Raw genomic sequence first — 23156 nt, 5'->3', positions numbered from 1 at the left:
TCGTCCTCAAGCCCAAGGTCAAAATGAGCATGGGGAAATTTGCACATCATGGAAATACAATTCTATTGAAGTGTGTGTACATCAGAATCAAGGCCTAAGTGTGCTGTTAGACTATGTGTCAGTAATGATAGAAGATGACATGAAGCTGACATGTTGTGAATCATAGGTGACTCATTTCAGGTAATTTTGCCTAGTAGAAAAATATAACTCAACTGATTGAACATGAAATTGCTTTCAATCTGTTTGAAATAGCCTATATGGGTGATTATAAAAAAGCCTCCAAATTCAGAACATTAAATTGCATCATGATATGTTCTAAAACATATGCATCAAACAAAGATATTGTTCATTGTTTTCAATTAAAGTTTGGGGTTTGGGTTATAAGGGGGAGACTGGCTTTTGAATATACATCACTTTTCTATTTGAAAAGACAGAGTTCATCTTATTATTATTAGATTCAAAGACACTTACCCAACATCTGTTCATTTTTTTAAATAAAAGCTGTCACACCTCCTGACGTCCCTACCAAAACACCCAGTGATATAAGTTTAACACACGGGATAACCGGGAATACCCACACACCTCAGTGGTGTGCGAAGGAACCAGGCTGAATGAACGAGCCTCAAGCCACACACCCACAGTGAGTTGTCCATATGCAAACCGTAGGGAGACGATTGCTGCAAATATTTATATTGTATTATATTTGAGTGCATACACACATGTTGTACGGGTGGAGCAGTCTTACTCATTTAAAAACATTTATGAGATTTTTAGATGATGGTGAGTAAAAGTACAGGAGGGAGAGGGTGTGTTCGAAATAATAGTGGAAGCTAGACTTTGTATCTGTGCCATTACGGCATCTGCGACAGCATGGGCTTTGCTGCTGTGGTTACTTTCGTTTTAAAGTGGTATGCACCATTCTCTTCCAACTGAGCTACAGAGGACCACCATGTGGGCAGTGGACAAGTAGTCCTTTCAGGAAAAACTGTAGGGTATTGAGATAAATAACTAGCAGGTGGCCTCCAAGAGCCAAAAGACTGAAATTCTAAAATCTGTATATATACCTGTATACTTCACTACAAACAAACGCATACTTTAGAACGTCCCATATAGGCCCATGTCTCTTTTAGCTCAGTTTGGTTGGATTTATTCCAAACACTGTCTATTTTATCCCTCACTTGTTTGTAACCAGCCACTGCCAGGTGGTCTTAACAACACTGATCATTTGCAGATGTGCGTAGGTTTTTAAACAGACACATAATTAATGAAACACCTTTGCTGCAGAAAACACTTTGTAAGATTATTCAACGATGATCTTTGCACCATGAAGGCTTTGGTGATTGAGGCTCAACCCAACCCAGTCATGAACCTCACTACATAGCCATCTTTCTGTGTGAAGGTAGTTTCCTATTTTTGTTATACAATTCCAGTCAAAAGTCTGGACAAACTCACCCATTCACTACTTTTTTTTGTGTGAGACAGAGAAGTTCAAACCTTTCAGATAACGTTCATGTATTGGTCAATGCTAGTGCATTTCTGTCAGGAAATGCCTACTCCGTGAATTGCGGATGTGTGGTCAATTGTACTGCACTCTGAAAATAATTGTTTATAAACTTTGGAAAGAACTAAAGTCTACTAAACTTTGTCTGTGACTACTTTTGGGAACAGACAACTGTATGCAGGGCCAGTGTTACCTCTCTCCGTAGGCTTCAACTGCATGGCAACTGTACTCTGACCACCTGGGTCCTACATCCAGAAGATCTGTCTCTCTGTCCACCCGTGGCTCTATACAGCACTTTATCTACAGTGGGAACAGGAGGACAGAAGCTTACTGTATGCCTAGCCTGCCTAAGGCCTAGTGTTAACAGTGGGGTTGGCTGTCACAAACCTCATATCCTTCTCTGGAGCACTTATAGGCCTGAGAAAATAATGTCACTTAGATGGAAAATACATAGCAATTTATGTAACAATAAGATAATCCCAAAAAAATATTTCAAAACATACAATTCACACCATCATGCAGAGCTCATAAATAGACTTAAAATGACTAATTATGCATACACCAAGCCATCTCACTTTTAACACTTTTGTTATTCACAAATTAAACAGCTTAAACCATCTGTCAATTTTGAGCAAGAGGATTTAGCCTACTCGGCTCTGCTCCTCATGATAGTGTGGCGAAGCATCATAATTAATTGGTGGTGATCACTTATCAACACACAGTGTTACAAAGAGTCATTCATATGTACAGCTAGTCAGGCCTGCTGGGAATCCTAATGGAAAAATAATGAGATGACAAAACATCTTCACACTGTCTCTCCGCACTCAGAAGTGTTATTAGTCACTGGTCCTAACGTCCTGATGACAGGGTCACTCCGACCGCTGACTGGCTAGCAGCCACTACTCAGTGAGACAGGGAATCTCAAGGGCACTAGTTGTTTCCCTTAGGAGATTAGTGCCCAGTACCTAACCTAACCTAACTAACCAGGGCTCATCCTTCATCTGGACCGTATCAAAATTGGATTAGAGCCTCCATTTACGACACAAACTTAACAGCTTTTTCATTGGCTACACATTTCATTCCGAGAGTCCTTCTATAGTTGTCATCCAAGGTATGTCAAAATGAGGGGTGTTTGTACAAAACAAAGTCAAAAGAGATCGAATCATCACTAACCGATCAGAGTATCAGTCACCCAGTTTCCGACCCTTTACAAAGAATAATCTAATATCCTTGGGCGTGGTGTATGATTTGGCTGGATTTTATGCAGCCAGGCAACAGTTTCCACCTTAATTCTCCCTCCTGTCCATGTTCAGTCATTTCTTCAAGGGCAAATTCCTTCACTTAATTTCTGTACTACCCAGGTAAGACACCTGTAGTGCCTCCCTCTCTCCCACTGAGCCTCTCCAACAGAGCCGCCACCCGTGCTGAGTGTGTCCGCGTGTGGGTAGAATGACACAGGCTCCTTTTTTTGAGTGCAGAAGAGGGCGGGTGTCATTAGAGTATTCAACTGGAAATATATTCATCAGGAATGTGTGTCTGGCAGTAGATCATTTGCATAGCAGAGGCAGATCCAAAATGAAGTAGCTAACATGGGGAACCTCATCCATAGCCTTAGACTGAGAGATAAATCCCTCTCATCCATCATCCCTCTCTCTCCTGAGTCTCAAAGGAACCCTATTCCCTTCTGACCAGGAGCCTTCGGGCACTCTTCATTATGAAGTAGAGCACTGCAAAGGGAGTATGGTAGTATTTTGGGGACACACCTCGTCGCCACACACAACTCTGTGCTACTGTCCCAGCTACAGAACAGTATGAATGTAGTGTGTGGGGGGTAGATCAGAGGTGCACAGCGTCAGCCATTGAAGCCTTCAGTCCTGCTGTTTAACGTCTTTTATCCAGTGACTGATTCCTAGGGGATGCTGATTTCAACTCTCCAACATCCACGAAGCCAACCAAAATAAATAAAAAAGAAATGGTATTTCCACCTGCCTGGCAAACTAAATGTGTACAAATGTGCGCAGCACTCCACAGCTCTCCTCTCTCACATCAGTGAGGTGCCAGGGTGAAAGAAAAACCAGTTTGTACATCTGAAGGGCCACTCCATCCATCATGGAGAGTAAAGGTAGAGATATAAAATGGAGAAAGCCACCATTCATCTTGGTCCCACATGCCTCATGTCATTCTGCATCATGCTTGACAACACAAAGGAAACCTGGATAGAACTCTACATCATAATATTCCAGACCTCAATTTACCCTACTCGGTAAGCACAAGGTAGGCCCACAACAATGTTTAGGACTCCACGGATACTGTTTCAGTAGAGAGAGGACCCAGGTCCTGCCCAGTGTGCAAACAGGACAGAAGATCCATCGCCTAAATGAAACAGTGGGAGTCTATGGGAGTGCCACACAGTCACATGTCCCCCAGAGGGCATTCGGCAGCTTCACCTTGGTTCCTGTCCACTTGGCTCGGACACGGAACCCGTTGCTGCACCATACATCACCTTATCACCAGCCTCCATCTCTGGTCCCACTGTTCTATGCCTCGCTCCATCCCTCATTCCTATCAGGCCTGAAACAAGGGGGCTCTAGCCTTATCTCCTCACTCTTATCAAATCCCTGGTAATGATGAATGTGGCCTCAAAAGGTAAAAAGATCCCTGTGCTGATGATAGCCTAGAGTTGCGCCTCAAACGGCAAGTGTGTAGTGCTTTAAATTTGATCTGGATCAAAGGTAGTGTGCTATGTACGGAGAGGGGGTGCCATTTAGGCCGCAGAGTATTAGCTCAGCATGGGAGCCCATGGTGGGCATGGGTGGAGAGGGGAGGAGAAGAGAGAAATACAGGCTTATCTAGCTCCGCTAATTAGCTACGTACAACTGTAGCGCTGGTAGCTATGTGGGGAATTCTAATGCGTTCTAAGGAATTCAACAGGGCAGAATGGTTATTCAGATAACAAGGCTAGCATGGATCTATGTTGGAGGCAGAGTAGATATTACTAAGGCTGAAGGGGGCATCCTAATTATGACTGTATGAGGAGGGGAGGGGGTTCTGAGCACACCATACATAATACTGTACACTCACAGAATGGAAAAATATACTACCTATGAGACTTTAACGACCTAAACTTTAAAGTACTTTTTCATTTGAATTACTTTTCCCATTTAAATTATTCAGTAATCCCAGGTGATTTAAGAACCACAGCTGTTATTGCAGTGTGGACGCTGAACCGATATTGAGTTCCCGTAAGAGCAGAATGCTGTGGTTCATGGAAGGACCAGTGTGATGGTATGTGATCATCTAGGGGAGTGATATACCAGGGGAAGACCAATAGGGTGACCCACGTGTGCAGCTGCTGTATCGTGATAACTCCTAGAATGCACTTATTCATCCGAAGAGTATCTCATGCGCAGACGTGTGTGCGTACATGCACACTCTCAGGGAGAACACGGGGACGGAGAAAAAAAACACCCTCTATACAACAAGGTGCGACGAACGTGCTCAGAATAGACTGACCCCGTGTTACGAAGGCGATTGGGGAAGGAATAACCTAATATATTATATTTATATTATATTACATATACACATTTAGAAAACTCTATTTACCAAGAACATAAAGTGGGAAAATATCCTCCCGCCCCTCAAGGTTTCCCCAAACATAAGGAACATAACACTCATTGTCAAGGCTGTTGACTGTGCATCCAGCTTTTCTCAGACCTTTACAGAATAAGTAGTTATTTTCACAAAAGACCCAGAAGCTTCCAAGCATTTATTTATTCTCTAGACTCTTGGTCAACAGTAGAGTCCTCCCCCTCCCTTAACTTTCTCACATTTCTGCTCCTGAGTCTTCCCCGCCCTTCATGTTTCTCGCTTTACTCACGCTGTTCTGATTTGCTCGACCCGATAAAGCAACCCAAATCTCTGCTTCATATTTCCAAACATCAGAAATAAAAAGGCCAAAATAAAAAAGAAACCTGCGGCTATTTGAAGAAAACAAAATACATCACGAAAATAAACATATAGCCTATGGCCTATGTTTTGTAGGCTAATTGAGGAGGTAGGCTAGCACCTTTCTTTCTCTATTTTAACTATGGATATAAAGCTATACTATCCATAGCCATTATGTCAATGTTTGGAAGGATAAGGAAAAACATGACCTTGTTATTTAGAATGCCTGTCTGTGTCTTCCTAGTGTGTGATACAGATCGATGATAATGCAAGCACGCCAACACCACACATGCAAACGGCAGTTCCTAAAGTTCAATGTCTTGGCAGCCCCACTGCAGCTGATAGTCAGAGATTGGCAGTATGGCCTGGTATCCTGGATTGGCACTGCAATGGTCCTGATGTGAAAACTCTTTATCCACCTAGGGAACGGTGTGTGTATAGCATGAGTGCTTTCAATTTATTTCCGGCACGTACTTTAGATGTGTGGCCTGTATGGTTTCATGCTGTTCGTTTTTCCCCATCAAACAAATTAAAGATAGAAATAGCCTCAGACTGCCTACTGCTATTTGTCATATCGTTGCCTGAGTTAAAGAACACCACTTTGAACGGCCTGTCTTCCTCCTTCCACCAAATAAAAGCTGCAGTATGTTCTTTTTTCTTCTTTTTTTGGAAGGGGGACGCATGTCTCAGCTTGGTGTTGGATGGGATATTTTTACCAGACAGCTGCATCATGCCCTGCAGTGAAAAACGCTTCATATACTTCTCACATTATCCAATAATGGGAACAAAGTGTTTCTAAAAACTCAATATTTCCTTCAGAGTCCAAGTCCCCTATTGATGCAGCTGTCTCCATAAGAGACCCTAACCTGAATCCGACCCAATGATTTGGAATGATAGGAATAGCTGTACGTGCCCCCCAAACACACACACAGAGAAGACTCTATGCCTGAAGGACTGAACAGACAGGACCTTAGAATAGATGGGCTCCAGCTGCTGTAGACAATATGTACAGTAGGCAATATGGTCGCCTTGTACATTACAGTAGAGTAGACAACGTGGCTCGCAGCAGAGAAATCATTAGCCGCATGTGTTGTATATCAAGACGCTTTTCTCTAGGGGATACAAGTATATGACTTCCACAGTGAACACAATCATGCCCTATACAAACCCAAGTCAAACAATATACGGTAAATATATGTCTTAATTACTCCACGCTAGTCTTTTACTTTACTAGTATAACTGCTGGGAACATATTCGTTCTTGTATTATTTTAGAGCCTGATGACGTTCTAAACATTAACTAAACAACACGATCGTTTTCTGAATAGAAGTGTTGAACTAAGGACACCAGCATTTCCCAAATGAAACCCTATCCATCTTTATGACGACACCAGTGGTTTAATATATTGAAGAGGAGAAATATGTGGTGGATGTCCGTGCAGCCACAAAATACAACAGTAAAGAGCAGAAGGCTGTCATCTTTAATTAAGATGTAGGCTACATGTCCTCTACTTAAAGTATGAATTTATAATCAACACCAGTACATGTGTCAAAAGTCAAACTAGCTACCAGGATAAGAGATACCTACTCTACTGCCTCTTTCGACTGTATTCGATTCCTCCTCGCTCCTCCTTCTTATGACTCGTTCTGTACTAAACCTGTTGACACACTAATCCCCTCTCCCTGCTCTGAGTGCTTAATCTGGGCTGTGTTCGCTAAGCACAAAACAGAAGAAAACTACTTCCTACAGTACCTGCTAAACAAAGGTTTTTGGCCGTATCCTAACTTGCCCTGAAGTACCACTTTTCATTAATACATCAATGCAGGAAGTACACATTTGGTTTAAAGTGGAATGAAAGTGGTAATTTTAATCAAACTAAATGGTAGATAAAATAGAAGAACTCTAATGAAACACTTACCTGCCCGTTTAAATCTTTCCAGAAGTCTCTGCCTCGTGGCTGTCTGCAGGTTGAAGTAGTCATCCTCCTCATCGGGGGTCTTCAGGTACAGAGGGATGTGTTGGAATACCAGGACGTGTTTGGGTGTGACACCGGGCCCCTGAGAGGCCCTCTTCAGCTGCTCCTCTAACCAGGCCTCCTGGGCGTCTCTCAAGTCGTGGCAGGCCGATGCGTCGAAGAACAACTGGGAGTTCAGCACCAGACACAACACCCCGCCAACCTTGATATCACATTGAGACAGGGTCAGGATTTCACTATAGCTTCATTCTCATTATAATTACTAGACTGTAGATGCAGATATTGTTGTACTGGGAGCCGCAAAGATATTGGAAATAAACAAGCTATCTTAGCTCCCAATATGACATAAAGTAGGTAGCCTGGGTATTCCTCCTTTGTTGCTTGGTATGCCAAGTGTTTACAAACATAGTGTGAAAAACCTATGATGTATTCAACACCTCTCGCAACCCTCCAGTTCAGAACTATTGATTTAGATCATGATGATGTCCTGGACATATATGGATGGCATCAAAGCAGTCGATACTGTCTTAGGGTTTTGACATCATCCTAAAATATTAACAGGAGAAGATTTCAGCGCACCATTTGTAATTCAGTAATGAGGGAACTGGTCAGTGGTTTGAATACTTTGCTAGGCACTGCATATAAACGTAAATACGTTCCGGCCTCCTCACCATCTGCTCAGATGAAAATTGACCCATGGCTGGATCTAGTCGCCTGCCATCTATATACACTGAACAAAATTATAAACGCAACGCTTTTGTTTTTGCACCCATTTATCATGAGCTGAACTCAAAGATCCAAGACTTTCTTTATGAACACAAAAGACATACTTCTCTCAAATATTGTTCACAGATATGTCTAAATCTGTGGTAGCAGATATGTCTAAATCTGTGGTAGTGAGCACTTCTCCTTTGCCGAGATAATCCATCCACCTCACAGGTGTGGCATATCAAGATGCTGATTAGATAGCATTATTATTGCACAGGTGTGCCTTAGGCTGGCCACAATAAAAGGCTACTCTAAAATGTGCAGTCTCACTGTCTTGGTGGGGTCCGAAAACCAGTCAGTATCTGGTGTGACCACCATTTGCCTCACGCAGTGCAACACATCTCCTTCGCATAGAGTTGATCAGGTTGTTGATCCTGTGGAATGTTGGTCCACTCCTCCTCAATGGCTGCGCGAAGTTGCTGGATATTGGCAGGACCTGGAACACGCTGTCGTATACGCTGATCCAGAGCATCCCAAACATGCTCAATGGGTGACATGTCCGGTGAGTATGCTGGCCATGCAAGAACTGGGATGTTTTCAGCTTCCAGGAAATGTGTACAGATCCTTGCAACATGGGGCAGTGCATTATCATGATGCAACATGAGGTGATGGTCGTGGATGAATGGCACAACAATGGGCCTGAGGATCTCATCACGGTATCTCTGTGCATTCAAAATGCCATCAATAAAATGCACCTGTGTTCGTTGTCCATAACACACGCCTGCCCATACCATAACCCCACCGCCACCATGGGCCACTCGATCCACAACGTTGACATCAGCAAAGCGCTCACCCACACGACGCCATGCACGCTGTCTGCCATCTGCCCTGTACAGTGAAAACCGGGATTCATCCGTGAAGAAAACACCTCCCCAAAGTGCCAGACGCCATCGAATGTGAGCATTTGCCCACTCAAGTCGGTTACGACGACAAACTGCAGTCAAGTCGAGACCCTGATGAGGATGACAAGCATGCAAATGAGCTTCCCTGAGACGGTTTCTGACAGTTTGTGCAGAATGATTTGGTTCTGCAAACTGATTGTTGCAGCAGCTGTCCGGGTGGCTGGTCTCAGACGATCTTGGAGGCGAAGACACTGGATGTGGAGGTCCTGGGCTTGTGTGGTTACATGTGGTCTGCGGTTGTGAGGCCGGTTGGATGTACTGCCAAATTCTCTGAAACGCCTTTGAAGATGGCTTATGTTAGAGAAATTAACATTCAATTCACAGGCAACAGCTCAGGTGGACATTCCTGCAGTCAGCATGCTTATTGCATGCTCCCTCAAAACTTGCAACATCTGTGGCATTGTGCTGTGTGAGTGGCCTTTTATTGTGGCCAGCCTAAGGCACACCTGTGCAATAATCATGCCATCTAATCAGCATCTTGATATGCCACACCTGTGAGGTGGATGTATTATCTCAGCAAAGGAGAAGTGCTCACTAACACAAATGTAGACATATTTGTGAATAGTATTTGAGAGAAATAGGCCTTTTGTGTACACAGAGAAAGTATTAGATCTTTGAGTTCAGCTCATGATAAATCGGGGCAAAAACAAAAGCGTTGCGTTTATCATTTTGTTAAGTGTACATTTCTTTTTGCATTTCACTTTATTGACACCCACCCAGAAGCTGAAGTAGTCATCTCCCCAGGTACGGCAGAACTGGGCTACAGTTTCCGGGGTTGGTGTGTTACCCAGGTCATGGTTCCCGCTAACAAACACTAGAGGGATGGATGGGTCAGTACCCCTCAGAGCCACCTGTAAGTCCCGCTCCTGCCCCTCTCGGTATGGGGTGCCTGCACACGGGTAGAAGATCACACTGTTAAATGGTACCCAGTGCCAGCAAGTGGTAACCTGAAGGGGCGGAAACAGCCCAACACCGCCTTTTATCTGGTTTGAAAATGTCGGTTGTCTGTTGAGAGTGGTACAATATTGTTTAAGTTTCCCTGTGTTCCCCCAGATTTAGGACTGGTTTCATGGACACAGACTAAGCCCACTCCTGGACAAAGAAACAAGAACCCTTAATTCAGATGAACATAAATTGAGTTAACCATGTAGGAATTTGCAACCAGGGAATAAATAAGAGACTTTGTTTGCCCCCATCTGCCATTGCTCGTTTGGGAAGAGATGATTAAATGATTTGATGTTGATTGAAGAGACAATAGATATTCATTATTTTACGAATAGCAATTAACGCACACATTTCTTTTTTTACTAAAACGCTAAGATTCAACAAAAAACCCCTTTAAACAGCTGTAAAAAAGTAGATTTTTGTTACTGGAAATATCAGTGGTAAATATCACACTTTTCTACAATCCAAAAAAAAACTTTAGGTGAAATGTTTTATATTTGCATAAATGCACATACATTAGGAAATTTTAATCTGGTGATTTATATCCCATCCTAGCAGCCGTGGTGTCTGTAACAACACCTGGATTCAATGCTTTTATTAACATTTGAGGATCTTTGTGGGTTGGAGAACCCAGTCAGCCCATATGTCTTCTAGAAAACAAATCCTCTGATGATTCTGGTAATGACTGAAGAAGACCATCACAATATGACCAACTCCAGCGTCATGATTTCAGTGGGCAAACAAGATACAGATGAAAGTGATAATCACAAAGACAGGCTACATACAAGAACAAAAGGAAAAAAACTGAACAGAACAGGCTACATTCAAAAGGAAAGGCAAAACCCAAACAGTACAAAAACAGAACCTAACAGTACCCCTCCCCAAGGTGCAGACTCCCAGCCGCACCAACAAAAGACCAAAGGGGAGGGTGGGCGGAACACCAAGGTTGAGGCTCTGCCATGGGATGGGGACCAGGAACGGGTTGAGACTCCGCGTTTGTGGGGGAGTGGCAGAGGGGGTGGCAGAGGCTCGTCATCCCACCCCTCCAGGGAGCAGTAGCAGGAACCCCTCCTCCAACCACTCCGGTGTTGGTGGTGGCAGTGGCTCCTCGGGGGCCCCCTCCGGATCGGACTCCCTCAGAGGGCCCCAGGCGGCCGCAAAGAAGGGACTGGGGCTGCAACATGCTGTGGAGCAGGGCTGGGAGCGGCAGCAGGTCACGGGGGAAGGGCTGGGAGCATCTGGAGGTCACAGAGCAGGGCAGGGGCAGCGACACGCTGCAGAGCAGGGACTGGGGCGGCGACACACCGCGGAGCAGTGCTGGGAGTGGCATTCCTACCATGCTACAGTCCTACCTAATTCATTAGCATTTGGAGCACTTTAACTGAGATTAATGAAATATGGCTAGCTCTGATTTCTATAGACATTACCCCATTACTACCTCATTACAACCCCATTACTACTGACAGAAGTTGAACTGTAATCTAGAATCATCACTAGTTTAAATGCTAATTATGACTTACTTGCTGCTACACTCACCTAAAGGATTATTAGGAACACCATACTAATACTGTGTTTGACCCCCTTTCGCCTTCAGAACTGCCTTAATTCTACATGGCATTGATTCAACAAGGTGCTGAAAGCATTCTTTAGAAATGTTGGCCCATATTGATAGGATTGCATCTTGCAGTTGATGGAGATTTGTGGGATGCACATCCAGGGCACGAATCTGTTCCACCACATCCCAAAGATGCTCTAATGGGTTGAGATCTGGTGACTGTGGGGGCCATTTCAGTACAGTGAACTCACTGTCATGTTCAAGAAACCAATTTGAAATGATTTGAGCTTTCTGACATGGTGCATTATCCTGCTGGAAGTAGCCATCAGAGGATGGGTACATGGTGGTCATAATGGGATGGACATGGTCAGAAACAATGGTCAGAAACAATGCTCAGGTAGGCCGTGGCATTTAAACGATGCCCAATTGGCACTAAGGGGCCTAAAGTGCGCCAAGAAAACATCCCCCACACCATTACACCACCACCACCACCAGCTTGCACAGTTGTAACAAGGCATGATGGATCCATGTTCTCATTCTGTTTACGCCAAATTCTGTCTACCATCTGAATGTCTCAACAGAAATCGAGACTCATCAGACCAGGCAACATTTTTCCAGTCTTCAACTGTCCAATTTTGGTGAGCTCGTGCAAATTGTAGCCTCTTTTTCCTATTTGTAGTGGAGATGAGTGGTACCCGGTGGGGTCTTCTGCTGTTGTAGCCCATCCGCCTCAAGGTTGTGCGTGTTGTGGCTTCACAAATGCTTTGCTGCATACCTTGGTTGTAACGAGTGGTTATTTCAGTCAAAGTTGGTCTTCTATCAGCTTGAATCAGTCAGCCCATTCTCCCCTGACCTCTAGTATCAAAAAGGCATTTTCGCCCACAGGACTGCCGCATACTGGATGTTTTTCCCTTTTCACACCATTCTTTGTAAACCCTAGAAATGGTTGTGCGTGAAAATCCCAGTAACTGAGCAGATTGTGAAATACTCAGACCAGCCGTCTGGCACCAACAACCATGCCACGCTCAAAATTGCTTAAATAACCTTTCTTTCCCATTCTGACATTCAGTTTGGAGTTCAGGAGATTGTCTTGACCAGGACCACACCCCTAAATGCATTGAAGCAACTGACATATGATTGGTTGATTAGATAATTGCATTAATGAGAAATTGAACAGGTGTTCCTAATAATCCTTTAGGTGAGTGTATATTGATCTGTGATCTAAAAGTCATGATTTATAGCAATGCTAAGACCAAAGGAGGCTATTATGGTATCCTTTAATTTAGACAGCAAAGGGCACACTTTTGGACTTGTAGACCTGGCAGTGCTTAGAGCATTTCAGAGAAAAATAGGATTTAGACAGGTCTGGACCAACAAATTCCCATAAGCCTCTTCAGAATAACTGTTCAGCACATCCTTGTCTCAATAATTAAGGAGACAGCATTCTTCTTTGGCTGTTTGTCCTTTAATTTAGACAATTAATGTAGGCTATGTATCAATACTTATCACATTCTAATACTTTTGTTAAGGCCTACAACACCGTTCTTGCCAAAACAAAAATATATTATATCAAACCATTCACATATTAAGGAAGTCAGCTTCAAGCAAGCAAGTTTATTTATATAGCACAGACATAGTGTTTTTAACCTGGATAAAAAAAAAATATACGTTGGGGGCAGGTCTAAAATCTTCTGGTAATATATTCTGGCTGTATGAAAAAGCTAAATGAAAGGAAACAGGGACACAGTCATCAGAACAACATAGTGTACCGACCTGCCTTTGAATCAACCAAGCCAGCCAGTGCATTCTGACACTGATGCACAGAGACAGTGACTAAGTTCCTCTCCGGTGCTGAAACCCATCTCTTTCCCTACAGGCTCTCCTGTCCTCTCCCATCCCCTTTCATACGCTGTCCCCGAATCCATCAGAAACCCATTAGATGCTCCTCCCATAGCAATTCCCCATCAGCCAAACACACAGTCCAACGCAGATACACTGTGCTGCACCTACTCCTCATATGTCCTAATTGCCCCATCGTCTGTCCCCTCCAACCCATGTGCTGCTGCTCAACTCCACAGAGTCCCACTTCATCTGCCATGATCAGTAAATAGGGAGATTTCATACGGGTGGACTGGGAGTCAGAGGAATAATCTCCCCTCACCTGCTCTTGCTCATTTGCTCTACTCTCACATAGCCTTCCGAACAACCCCTAAGGACGTTCGTGGGATCCTTTTTAGTGTGTTAGGAGTCTGTCAGGTCCAGAATGTTTCTCTGATCTATTCATCTTTCCTCTGAAAGTTTCACGGCTCCGTGTTCTCTGCGAGCCTCTATCAGATGGAAGTCCTTGGGATGAAACCCTTGTCGGTCTCTCCTGGGTCTCTGGTATGGGATCACAGAGAGATCCGTCAATAACAGCACGGCATGGTGTCAGTACAGCGTTGAAGGGAATACAGTATGTTCCCTCTGAAAGCTGCTAGTTAGGAAAGGAATCCTGTGGATTTCTGAAGTGTTTGTTCAGGGTTGAATGTTATAATGCAGCCTTCTGATTTACCACAATGGGTGGTCTACACAGGAAAGTGATTGGCTGGTTCAGAATGATGATTGAACATCTCCCTTTGGATGGTCTGTCCAATGACAAATTAAAGGAATGTTTCTATTTCCCTCAATGTTCTATTCCACTGCTATGCACACAACGGAGAGCTGTATATTTTCATGAAATATGGCAATGCCACCAAATGGCTTACCTTGGATGCCAGTTTTTCAGACATTAGGAATTGGACAGCAGAAATATTTTTACTTGTAGACTTGAAAAATAAGAAACTATAGATCTTGGTCCCAAGAAACAAAGATACAGTGGATATAAAAAATCTACACACCCCTGTTTAAATGCCAGGTTCTTGTGATGTAAAAGAATGAGACAAAGATAAATCATGTCAGAACTTTTTCCACCTTTAATGTGACCTATATTGTGAACAATTCAATTGAAAAACAAACTGAAATATTTTATTACAGCACTCAGTCTTTTTGGGTAGGACTCTATTAGCATGGCTCATCTTGATGTGGCTATATTTGCCCGTGGCAATATTCTCCAGTTCACAGCCCTCTTCAGATCACCCCAAAGATGTTCAATTGGATTCAGGTCTGGGCTCTGGCTGGGCCATTCCAAAACATTAATCTTCTTCTGGTGAAGCCATGCTTTTGTGGATTTGGATGTGTGCTTTGGGTCATTGTCGTGCTGAAAGGTGAACTCCCTCTTCAGCTTTCTAACGGACGCCTGAAGGTTTTGTGCCAAAATTGTCTGGTATTTGGAACTGTTCATAATTCCCTCCACCCTGACTAAGGCCTTGGTTCCAGCTGAAGAAACCACCATGCTTCACTGTGGGTATGGTGTTCTTTGAGTGATGTGCAGTGTTGTTTTTGCACCAAACATACCTTTTGGAATTATGGCCAGAAAGTTCAACCTTGGTTTCATCAGACCATAACAAATTGTCCCAAGTGCTTTTGGGGGACATGATGTTTGTTTTTGCAAACTTCAGCCAGGCTTGGATGTTTTTCTTTGTAAGAAAAGGCTTCCGTATTGCTACCCTACCCCATAGCCCATACATATGAAGAATATGGGAGATTGTTGTCACATGTAGCACACAGCCAATACTTGCCAGAAATTCCTGCAGTTCCTTTAATGTTGCTGTAGGCCTCTTGGAAGCCTCCTTGACCAGTTTTCTTCACGTCTTTTCATCAATTTTGGAGGGACGTCCAGTTCTTGGTAATGTCTCTGTTGTGCCATATTTTCTCTACTTGATGATGACTGTCTTCACTGGGTTCCATGGTATATCTAATGCTTTGGAAATTATTTTGTACCCTTTTCCTGACAGATATCTTTCAACAATGAGATCCCTCTGATGAATTGGAAGCTCTCTGTGGACCATGGCTTTTGCTCTGAGATGCAACTAAGAAAATGTCAGGAAAATCCTACTAGAACAGCTGAACTTTGTGATTAATCAGAGTCACTTTCAATGATGGCAGGTGTGTAATGACTTCTATTTAACCCCACAAAAACCTGGGGTGTGTAGACTTTTTAAATCCACTGTACCTGCTGTCAGATCTGACAATTAGTCTTGATGTTTGTACAGTTATTTCCAACAAAACTGGGTTGGACCTCCGCATTACTTATGGATGATCATACAAAATATTTTAAGAGCCGTTTTCCCCATCCTTGTAACGTTGCAAAAGAATCTAACATGTTTGGTCAAAAAATGTGAGAATTATTGCAATGATTTCTCCTACTACCTGAATAAAGTAGTAAATAAAAGGAAAACTATTGCAAAATAGGGCTGCTAGAATTGTGATTAGAACCAACACATATGGTCATTTGAACTCCATTGCTAGCCTCTGTACGCTGGCGTTACTTTACGAGTACGTGTTCATTCAAGATTTTACTGTTAGGGTAAGGTTAACCCACAGTTGTTTAATGGGGTTAAAGTCCAATATTTAGCTGGACCACTAAAGGACATTCACAGACTTGTCCCTCACCAGTCTTGTCTAGACTGTGTGCTTTGGTTTGTTTTTGTGCTGAGAGATAAATCTTCGTCTGAGGTTCTGTTTACTCTGGATCAAGTTTTCTTGCAGGTGGTGGCCACAGACAATTGCCCTGTCCTTAACCTTCCTGACTGATTCTTCTCTAGTTTTGTATTTTGATAGTGTTCTTGTCACTACTGGTAGCATGAGGCGGTACCTGCTACCCATTCAGGTTGCACAGGTAGTCCAGCTCCTCCAGGATGGCACATCCATATCCTAGTTTACAGAAGTATATTTGAATCCAGCTATGTGACCATAATAGTTCCATGTCCAGCAGCAATGTAGATGCACTGTAACTGACATTCTGACAGCACAGTGTAAAAGCCTCTGATGTTCCATGGGACTATAAAGGGAATAGAATATGGCTGTAGTATAATGATTCATGGATTCCCCGTTCCCCACAGAGATTGTTCTAATTTAATTAATGCACTATGAGAACATTAGAATGTTTGAATCTGTTTCAGTCCAGAATGGTCTCTGAGAGGCAGAAGAATGAGCAGCGTCTCGATTTCAACCTGACTTTGTAAACAGTAGACTCCCTTCATGTTACTGTATCTGAGTGATGTTTTATCAAAAATCTATACAGGAAATATCTGCCTCTAAGCCATTTTTCACACAATGGTAGATCTTGGAAAAGGAATGGGTTTTATCCATTCAAACAGATCTGAGTCTGGCTTATGGGGAAGCACAGGAGAGGTTTGTCTGGCCTTAAGGAAAACAAACTCCCATTTGTCAGTGGAACAAAAAGACAAAAAAAGACATATCCCTTCCTGTGTGTTTTTTAAAGTGGAGGAAAAGTTTAAGTGGTGTTCTCTGAATGCCCAAGAGGCATTAGCCGGAGACAGATAATGAATGCAATTAAGTGAGCAGCTATAGACTGGTGAGTATTTGACGTCCAGCTGACTAATTTGATAACAGGCTGAGAGGAATCGTCAAGCCAGACCCACTGCAGAGATTATATTATTGTTGCACGCCAAAGTGCTGCTAACCAGCAGAACTACCTTGGCATAACAATTAGGGAATGTGGGGTACCAGCGTTGGATCTGTAAAATCTGTCGGCAGATGTCAGCAGGCATGCTTGCGGTCCACGCAATGCATGTCTGTGCTCTACACCTCTTATAGTTGTAATGAACATTATTTTATTAAGAAAAGGAGTATATCGATAGTGTATTTCGGTCTGTTCACGTTTTACAGAATGCACATTTAGCTAAACGACTGGAGCCAACTGCTGCCTCCGCTTACGTAACAAGTGTTGTGCCAAATTGAAACAGCAGAGCTGCCCTCTCCTCTCCCTGTCTAATTCTGTCTATGCTTAGCAATAATGACCACCAGTTTGCCCACATTTTGTTTTCGAACATCATAATGGGCACATACCTACCTTCCACTCCGGCCCTGTAAGTGTCTCATTCTCTCAGAGGCTGTACTTTTTAAGCCAGGCACGATTCCCTCATCATTCCCCCCGGTCCCCCACTCCCTCCCTGATCAGTTGCATTTATAGGTCACTGCGAGATCAGCAGTCTCTACCAGACGCATGGTGATAGTCTAACCACGGGGTTTGGGGACATTTTTAAATGGCCTGCCATCTCTCTTTCTGTTAGCGTCAGAGCAGGTTGTGTGTGCCAGACACATTACAAGCTACATCCGTCAGATGCATAGTCGTTTCCAGGCCACCCACGGCCCGAGGAGTATCACCAGGCAACGCTTCCAAACAACATTTGATCTCCCCCTGAACTGTGTTTATTTACAAAGACAATAAATCTGTAGCTGGCCAGTGGAAGTTGTCTGTCAACTCTGTTGTCAACAAACGCTGCTGTCACAGACAGGAAATTGTCCCCGACTTTCTCTTGGCTGGGGGTCTCTTTGTCCTTCATGTGAAAACATCTCCCATTGCAACTTGTTTGGATATTTGTATCTCTCCAAAATACTGAAGTAAAATGTGCAGTATGCAGGGTGGGTTTAGCAGGATGATTTACAAGTATTGCCATAGATTGATAGGCCACTTTAAGTCAAAACTGTAACTAGGTCCCACAGCAACATTTCCTGTCTTTTTGGTATGTAACCACATTGTACATTTAGCTTTGTATTTTAGATTACTGTCCTGATTAAAATGTTTACCCGGCATAGCCAGACGAAGACTGGTCACCCCTCCAAGCCTGGTTCCTCTCTAGGTTTCTTCCTAAATTTCTATCTAGTGAGTGTGCTTCAACACTGTTGTTGCTTGCTCCATGGGGTTTCAGGTTGGGTGTTTTGTAAAAGCACTTTGTGATAACTGCTGATGGAAAAATAAAATTGATTGACTGATTGTCGAAAGGTTAATGTCTTCCAGTGTCTGTTTGAAAAACAGAGTGAACATGGTTTTCCATTAGGATGTTGGCTGTGCTTAACTCCATTCCACTTCCTGTAATCATGAAAAACTCCCTAGTCCTTGCTGATGACATGCATTCCGTTAAAATGATGCAGCCACAACAATGCTTGACAAAATGAACGGTGCTGTGTTTTGTGTAAACTTAATGCTTTGCATTTGGGACAAAGGTAACTGATTTGCAAAATCCTTTGCATCAGTTTTATAATTTACAGGCTACCTGTACCTTTTTACCCTGAATCCAGTTTTTCCATCCTCCTGTAACACCCAACAAGTTCTATAAGAGTTTTATAAGGGCTGTTGGCTTCATGGTTTAATCCCTAGGTGGTTTAGTTCCTCTCCAGCAACTAAGTTACAAAAGACACCTGTGTCTTTGTAATGAGATATTAATAAAATATAGAAATAATAATACCATTCCCATGCTCTAAATTCCACTTTGTGGGATATTGTGTATACATTAGTGATACAAAATATCATACATAGTTTGAATTATTTCTGAAGGGGCTGTTTGTCTACCATAGAAAGTAAGACCCTCATGGTCACACAATAGCAGTGTATTATGTTGCCTGAGAGTAAACTCTAGGTGTACTATGCCGTCAACTTGAGTGTACTACACAGTCAACTCTGAGTTAAAACTCGGGGGGAAAAGAGCACACAAAATGTAACTCACCTTTAAGACATCTACATTTCTATGGCAAAGTATCCTCTAGAACTAACCCATAGCTAACATTACTTTGCCCCATTGTCATGACTGAGCCAGTTTCCCTCTCTCTTGCAAAAATGATTTAAAGAAGACACTTGATTATATACCTCACACTTATTGGATTTATATATATATATGACACTTGAGTATATATCTGTGTGACTATGCAATTATCTTGCTGAAAGGAGTAGGGACAGATGTGTTTTGCATTGATAACTAGGCCAGACACAAGCACACCAAAGACAATGTTAACATTAGGTAATCAAAGAAAGAAGGCACTGACCATGTGCAAGGAGCATGCAATGCAAGGCAACTTTGTTTAGCATATTTCATACAATGGGAAATTCAAATCCCATTACATAAAAAAAAAACTAACATTAGGCATACTATAAATAAATGTATCATAATAGACATAGCATACAAGTAAAAATATAACATTTAAGATGGCTAAAATAATAATAAAACATTAATAAAAGGTCTAAGAATTTCTGGCTCTTTGTTCCAACTCTGCACAGCATAATGACTAAACGCTGCCTCACCAACCTTTGTCCTTCCTCTCGGAACGGTTTGCAGACCAGACCCTGATGACATAAGGGGTCTAGGGGGTTCATACGGAGACAGCCGGCCTGCAATTTAACTTGGCCCTGAACCATTCAGTGATTTATAGAGTAGATGCACACTTACAAGCCAGCTAGAGTTAGTTAAAGACAGACGAGTAATACAGTATCTCACAGAAGTGAGTACACCCCTCACATTTTTGAAAATATTTGATCATATCTTTTCATGTGACAACACTGAATAAATTACACTTTGCTACAATATGAAGTAGTGAGTGTGCAGCTTGTATAACAGTGTACATTTGCTGTCCCCTCAAAATAACTCAACACACAGCTATTAATGTCTAAACTGCTGGCAACAAATGTGAGTACACCCCTAAGTGAAAATGTCCAAATTTGAGCCCAAAGTGTCAATATTTTGTGTGGCCACCATCATTTTCCAGCACTGGCTTAACCCGCTTGGGCATGGAGTTCCCCAGAGCTTCACAGGTTGTCACTGGAGTCCTCTTCCACTCCTCCATGACGATGTCATGTGACTCGTTAGTGTTACAAGATCTCAGGTGTGAATGGGGAGCAGGTGTGTTAAATTTGGTGTTATCGCTCTCACACTCCCTCATACTGGTCACTGGAAGTTCAACATGGCACCTCATGGCAAAGAACTCTCTGAGGATTTGAAATTTTTTTTTGTTGCTCTACATAAAGATGGCCTAGGCTATAAGAAGATTGCCAAGACCCTGACACTGAGCTGCAGCATGGTGGCCAAGACCATATAGCGGTTTAACAGGACAGGTTCCACTCAGAACAGGCCTCGCTATGGTCGACCAAAGAAGTTGAATGCACATCCTCAGTGTAATATCCAGAGGTTGTCTTTGGGAAATAGAAATATGAGTGCTGCCAGCATTGCTGCAGAGGTTGAAGGGGTGGGGGGGTCAGCCTGTCAGTGCTCAGACCATACACCGCACATTGCATCAAATTGGTCTGCATGGCTGTTGTCTCAGAAGGAAGCCTCTTCTAAAGATGATGCACAAGAAAGCCCGCAAACAGTTTGCTGAAGACAAGCAGACTAAGGACATGGATTATTGGAACCATGTCCTGTGGTCTGATGAGACCAAGATAAACGTATTTGGTTCAGATGATGTCAAGCATGTGTGGTGGCAACCAGGTGAGGAGTACAAAGACTAGTGTGTCTTGCCTACAGTCAAGCATGGTTTTGGAAGTGTCATGGTCTTGGGCTGCATGAGTGCTGCCGGCACTGGGGAGCTATACTTCATTGAGGGAACCATGAATGCCAACATGTACTTTGACATACTGAAGCAGAGCATGATCCCCTCCTTTTGGAGCATCCTCAGACGGAAGGTGGAGGAGCGCAAGGTCTCTAACATCCACCAGCTCTGTGATGTCGTCATAGAGGAGTGGAAGAGGATTCCAGTGGCAACCTGTGAAGTTCCGGTGAACTCCATGCCCAAGAAGGTTAAGCCAGTTGACACTTTGGGCCCAATTTGGACATTTTCACTTTGGGGTGTACACATTAATGGCTGTATGTTGTGTTATTTTGAGGGAACAGCAAATGTACGCTGTTATACAAGCTGTACACTCACTACTTTACATTGTAGCAAAGTGTCATTTCTTCAGTGTTGTCACATGAAAAGATATAATCAAATATTTACAAACATGTGAGGGGTGTACTCACTTTTGTGAGATACTGTATATACCCTTGTATTGACAGGGTTTTTCCTGGCTAATAATTTGGCAAAGGTGGTACCCTAACCGCTGCTACCCCGCACTCCACCGGACACCCCTCTGTGATGTTACAAATTTTATCATTTTTTTATATATTTAGAAATTTTATTGGATTTAAGCGCATCCAGCCTATAGTTTCTGCTTGGCTGTTTTACTAAGCCCCCAAACACTTTGGCTCCACAATGCTTCTAGCATGCAGAGCATATCGTTCCCTCTTCATTATGTCTGAGCCACCTAAAAACATTTAGCCATTCAGCATCAAAACCATGTTTATTAGAAGTTCTAAGAATCACATAAAAAATATTAAGTCAGTCATCAAGCTTCATAATTAATCACAGGCAATATTATTTTCATTGTTATACTAAGTTCTTGTTAATTTGACTTGCATTAAAAACGCATCAGTGCTGTATATATTACAGCCTTGTTGCGTTGTTTTTTCTCCACCCTTGCCTTGACACCACATAATTTATCCCCCTCTCTCAACTTCCTTCAGCTGTACTTGGCTGTGAGGCTGGCACTGATCCAGCGTCTTCACATTTATATATTTATATTGTTAGTGACTAAATATGTTAATTGTACATTTGTACACTATATATGGCATACATGTTGTTAGGGACAGTAGCTTATGTACCCTAATCTAATAATCTTTTCACCAGTCATCTTTATCTCGGGAACTCTATTGAAAACAATCTATGATTATTCTAGGCTACTATAGAAGTCATCTGAAACGTAAAAAAAAACATTATGCAGATTGGATGTCGTTTAGGCCTTAAGTCCCATTTAAAAATGTTGACATGCTTGGGGGTAAAAGAAAACTTAGACCTTACTCATCTCCGCAGTGTCAGGACCACTCTGGTCCTGTATGCAAGGTTTCCAGATCATTGACAGTAAACCACATACTCCACAAAAAAACTCTCAAATGCAATTTCTTCTATCCAACCCTATCTGTAAATCAACCTGCCCAAGCCAATTGAAAATAGCCCAATTGTGGGGGAAACCTACTCAGCAAGCGACACTGCCAAGAGGCAAAATATTTCCTCCTATGGTCACATTCGCTACAGTATTTTGCTGGTATTTAACAAAATTATGTTTTACAGAGGCGGTGCAAGATTTTGGTAAGAGGGTCGCCTTTGAGTGTTATATGCAGGAAGATTGAAATGGAGCCTGAGCTGGAATGTGAAGATAGTTCATTTCTTTCAAGGCATGTATACACCTACTGTTGCTTGGTAGGTAGTACACACCTATGTTAAGGCTCAGGTATGTTTCCTTTGCACCAGTCTTACCTGGCATAGCGTGGACCAGGTCCCCACACAGCACCATGAACTTGGGCCTGGGGTTCAGCTGGTTTATGGCCTCCACAGCCTGCTGGGTCAGCTGGACCTCGTCAGCCCACTCGTCCCCTCCTCCGTCACAGTCATTCTCCCTCCAGGCCTTCATCAGTCCCAGCTGGGGGTCTGCAGCCTGGATGAAGAAGAAAGGACCCTTCCACTCTTTCTGCTCATCTGTGGAGGTCAGAGGAGAACAGGGTAAAGGACAATTATGTGATGGACACAATGTAAGACACATTGTGTACATACTTTACACCACACTGTTTTCTTTACGGTTCATGAAGGTATGCTGAATGTAGG

General features: G+C 42.9%; 1 protein-coding gene across 2 annotated transcripts in view; it reads right to left on the bottom strand.

Moving 5' to 3' along the window:
* The window catches only part of cpped1 (calcineurin-like phosphoesterase domain containing 1), a 47498-nt gene that overhangs the window by 10991 nt on the left and 13351 nt on the right, over positions 1–23156 (bottom strand). The window contains exons 2-5 of one of the 2 annotated variants that reach the window (XM_010905264.3): positions 22812–23030; positions 9808–9980; positions 7365–7623; positions 1695–1801 (exon numbers count right to left, since the gene is read on the bottom strand). In XM_010905264.3, coding sequence (XP_010903566.1) covers positions 1710–1801; positions 7365–7623; positions 9808–9980; positions 22812–23030 — 743 coding nt within the window. In that variant the 3' untranslated portion in view covers positions 1695–1709. The remainder of the gene's footprint in view (positions 1–1694; positions 1802–7364; positions 7624–9807; positions 9981–22811; positions 23031–23156) is intronic. The other variant, XM_010905255.3, reaches the window with a different exon arrangement.

The sequence above is a fragment of the Esox lucius genome, chromosome 5 (genome assembly GCF_011004845.1).
Source record: "Esox lucius isolate fEsoLuc1 chromosome 5, fEsoLuc1.pri, whole genome shotgun sequence".
NCBI classification, from domain to species: Eukaryota; Metazoa; Chordata; class Actinopteri; order Esociformes; family Esocidae; genus Esox; species Esox lucius.
The sequence above is the reverse complement of the archived record's forward strand: the minus strand, read 5'-3'. Positions and strand labels throughout refer to the sequence as shown.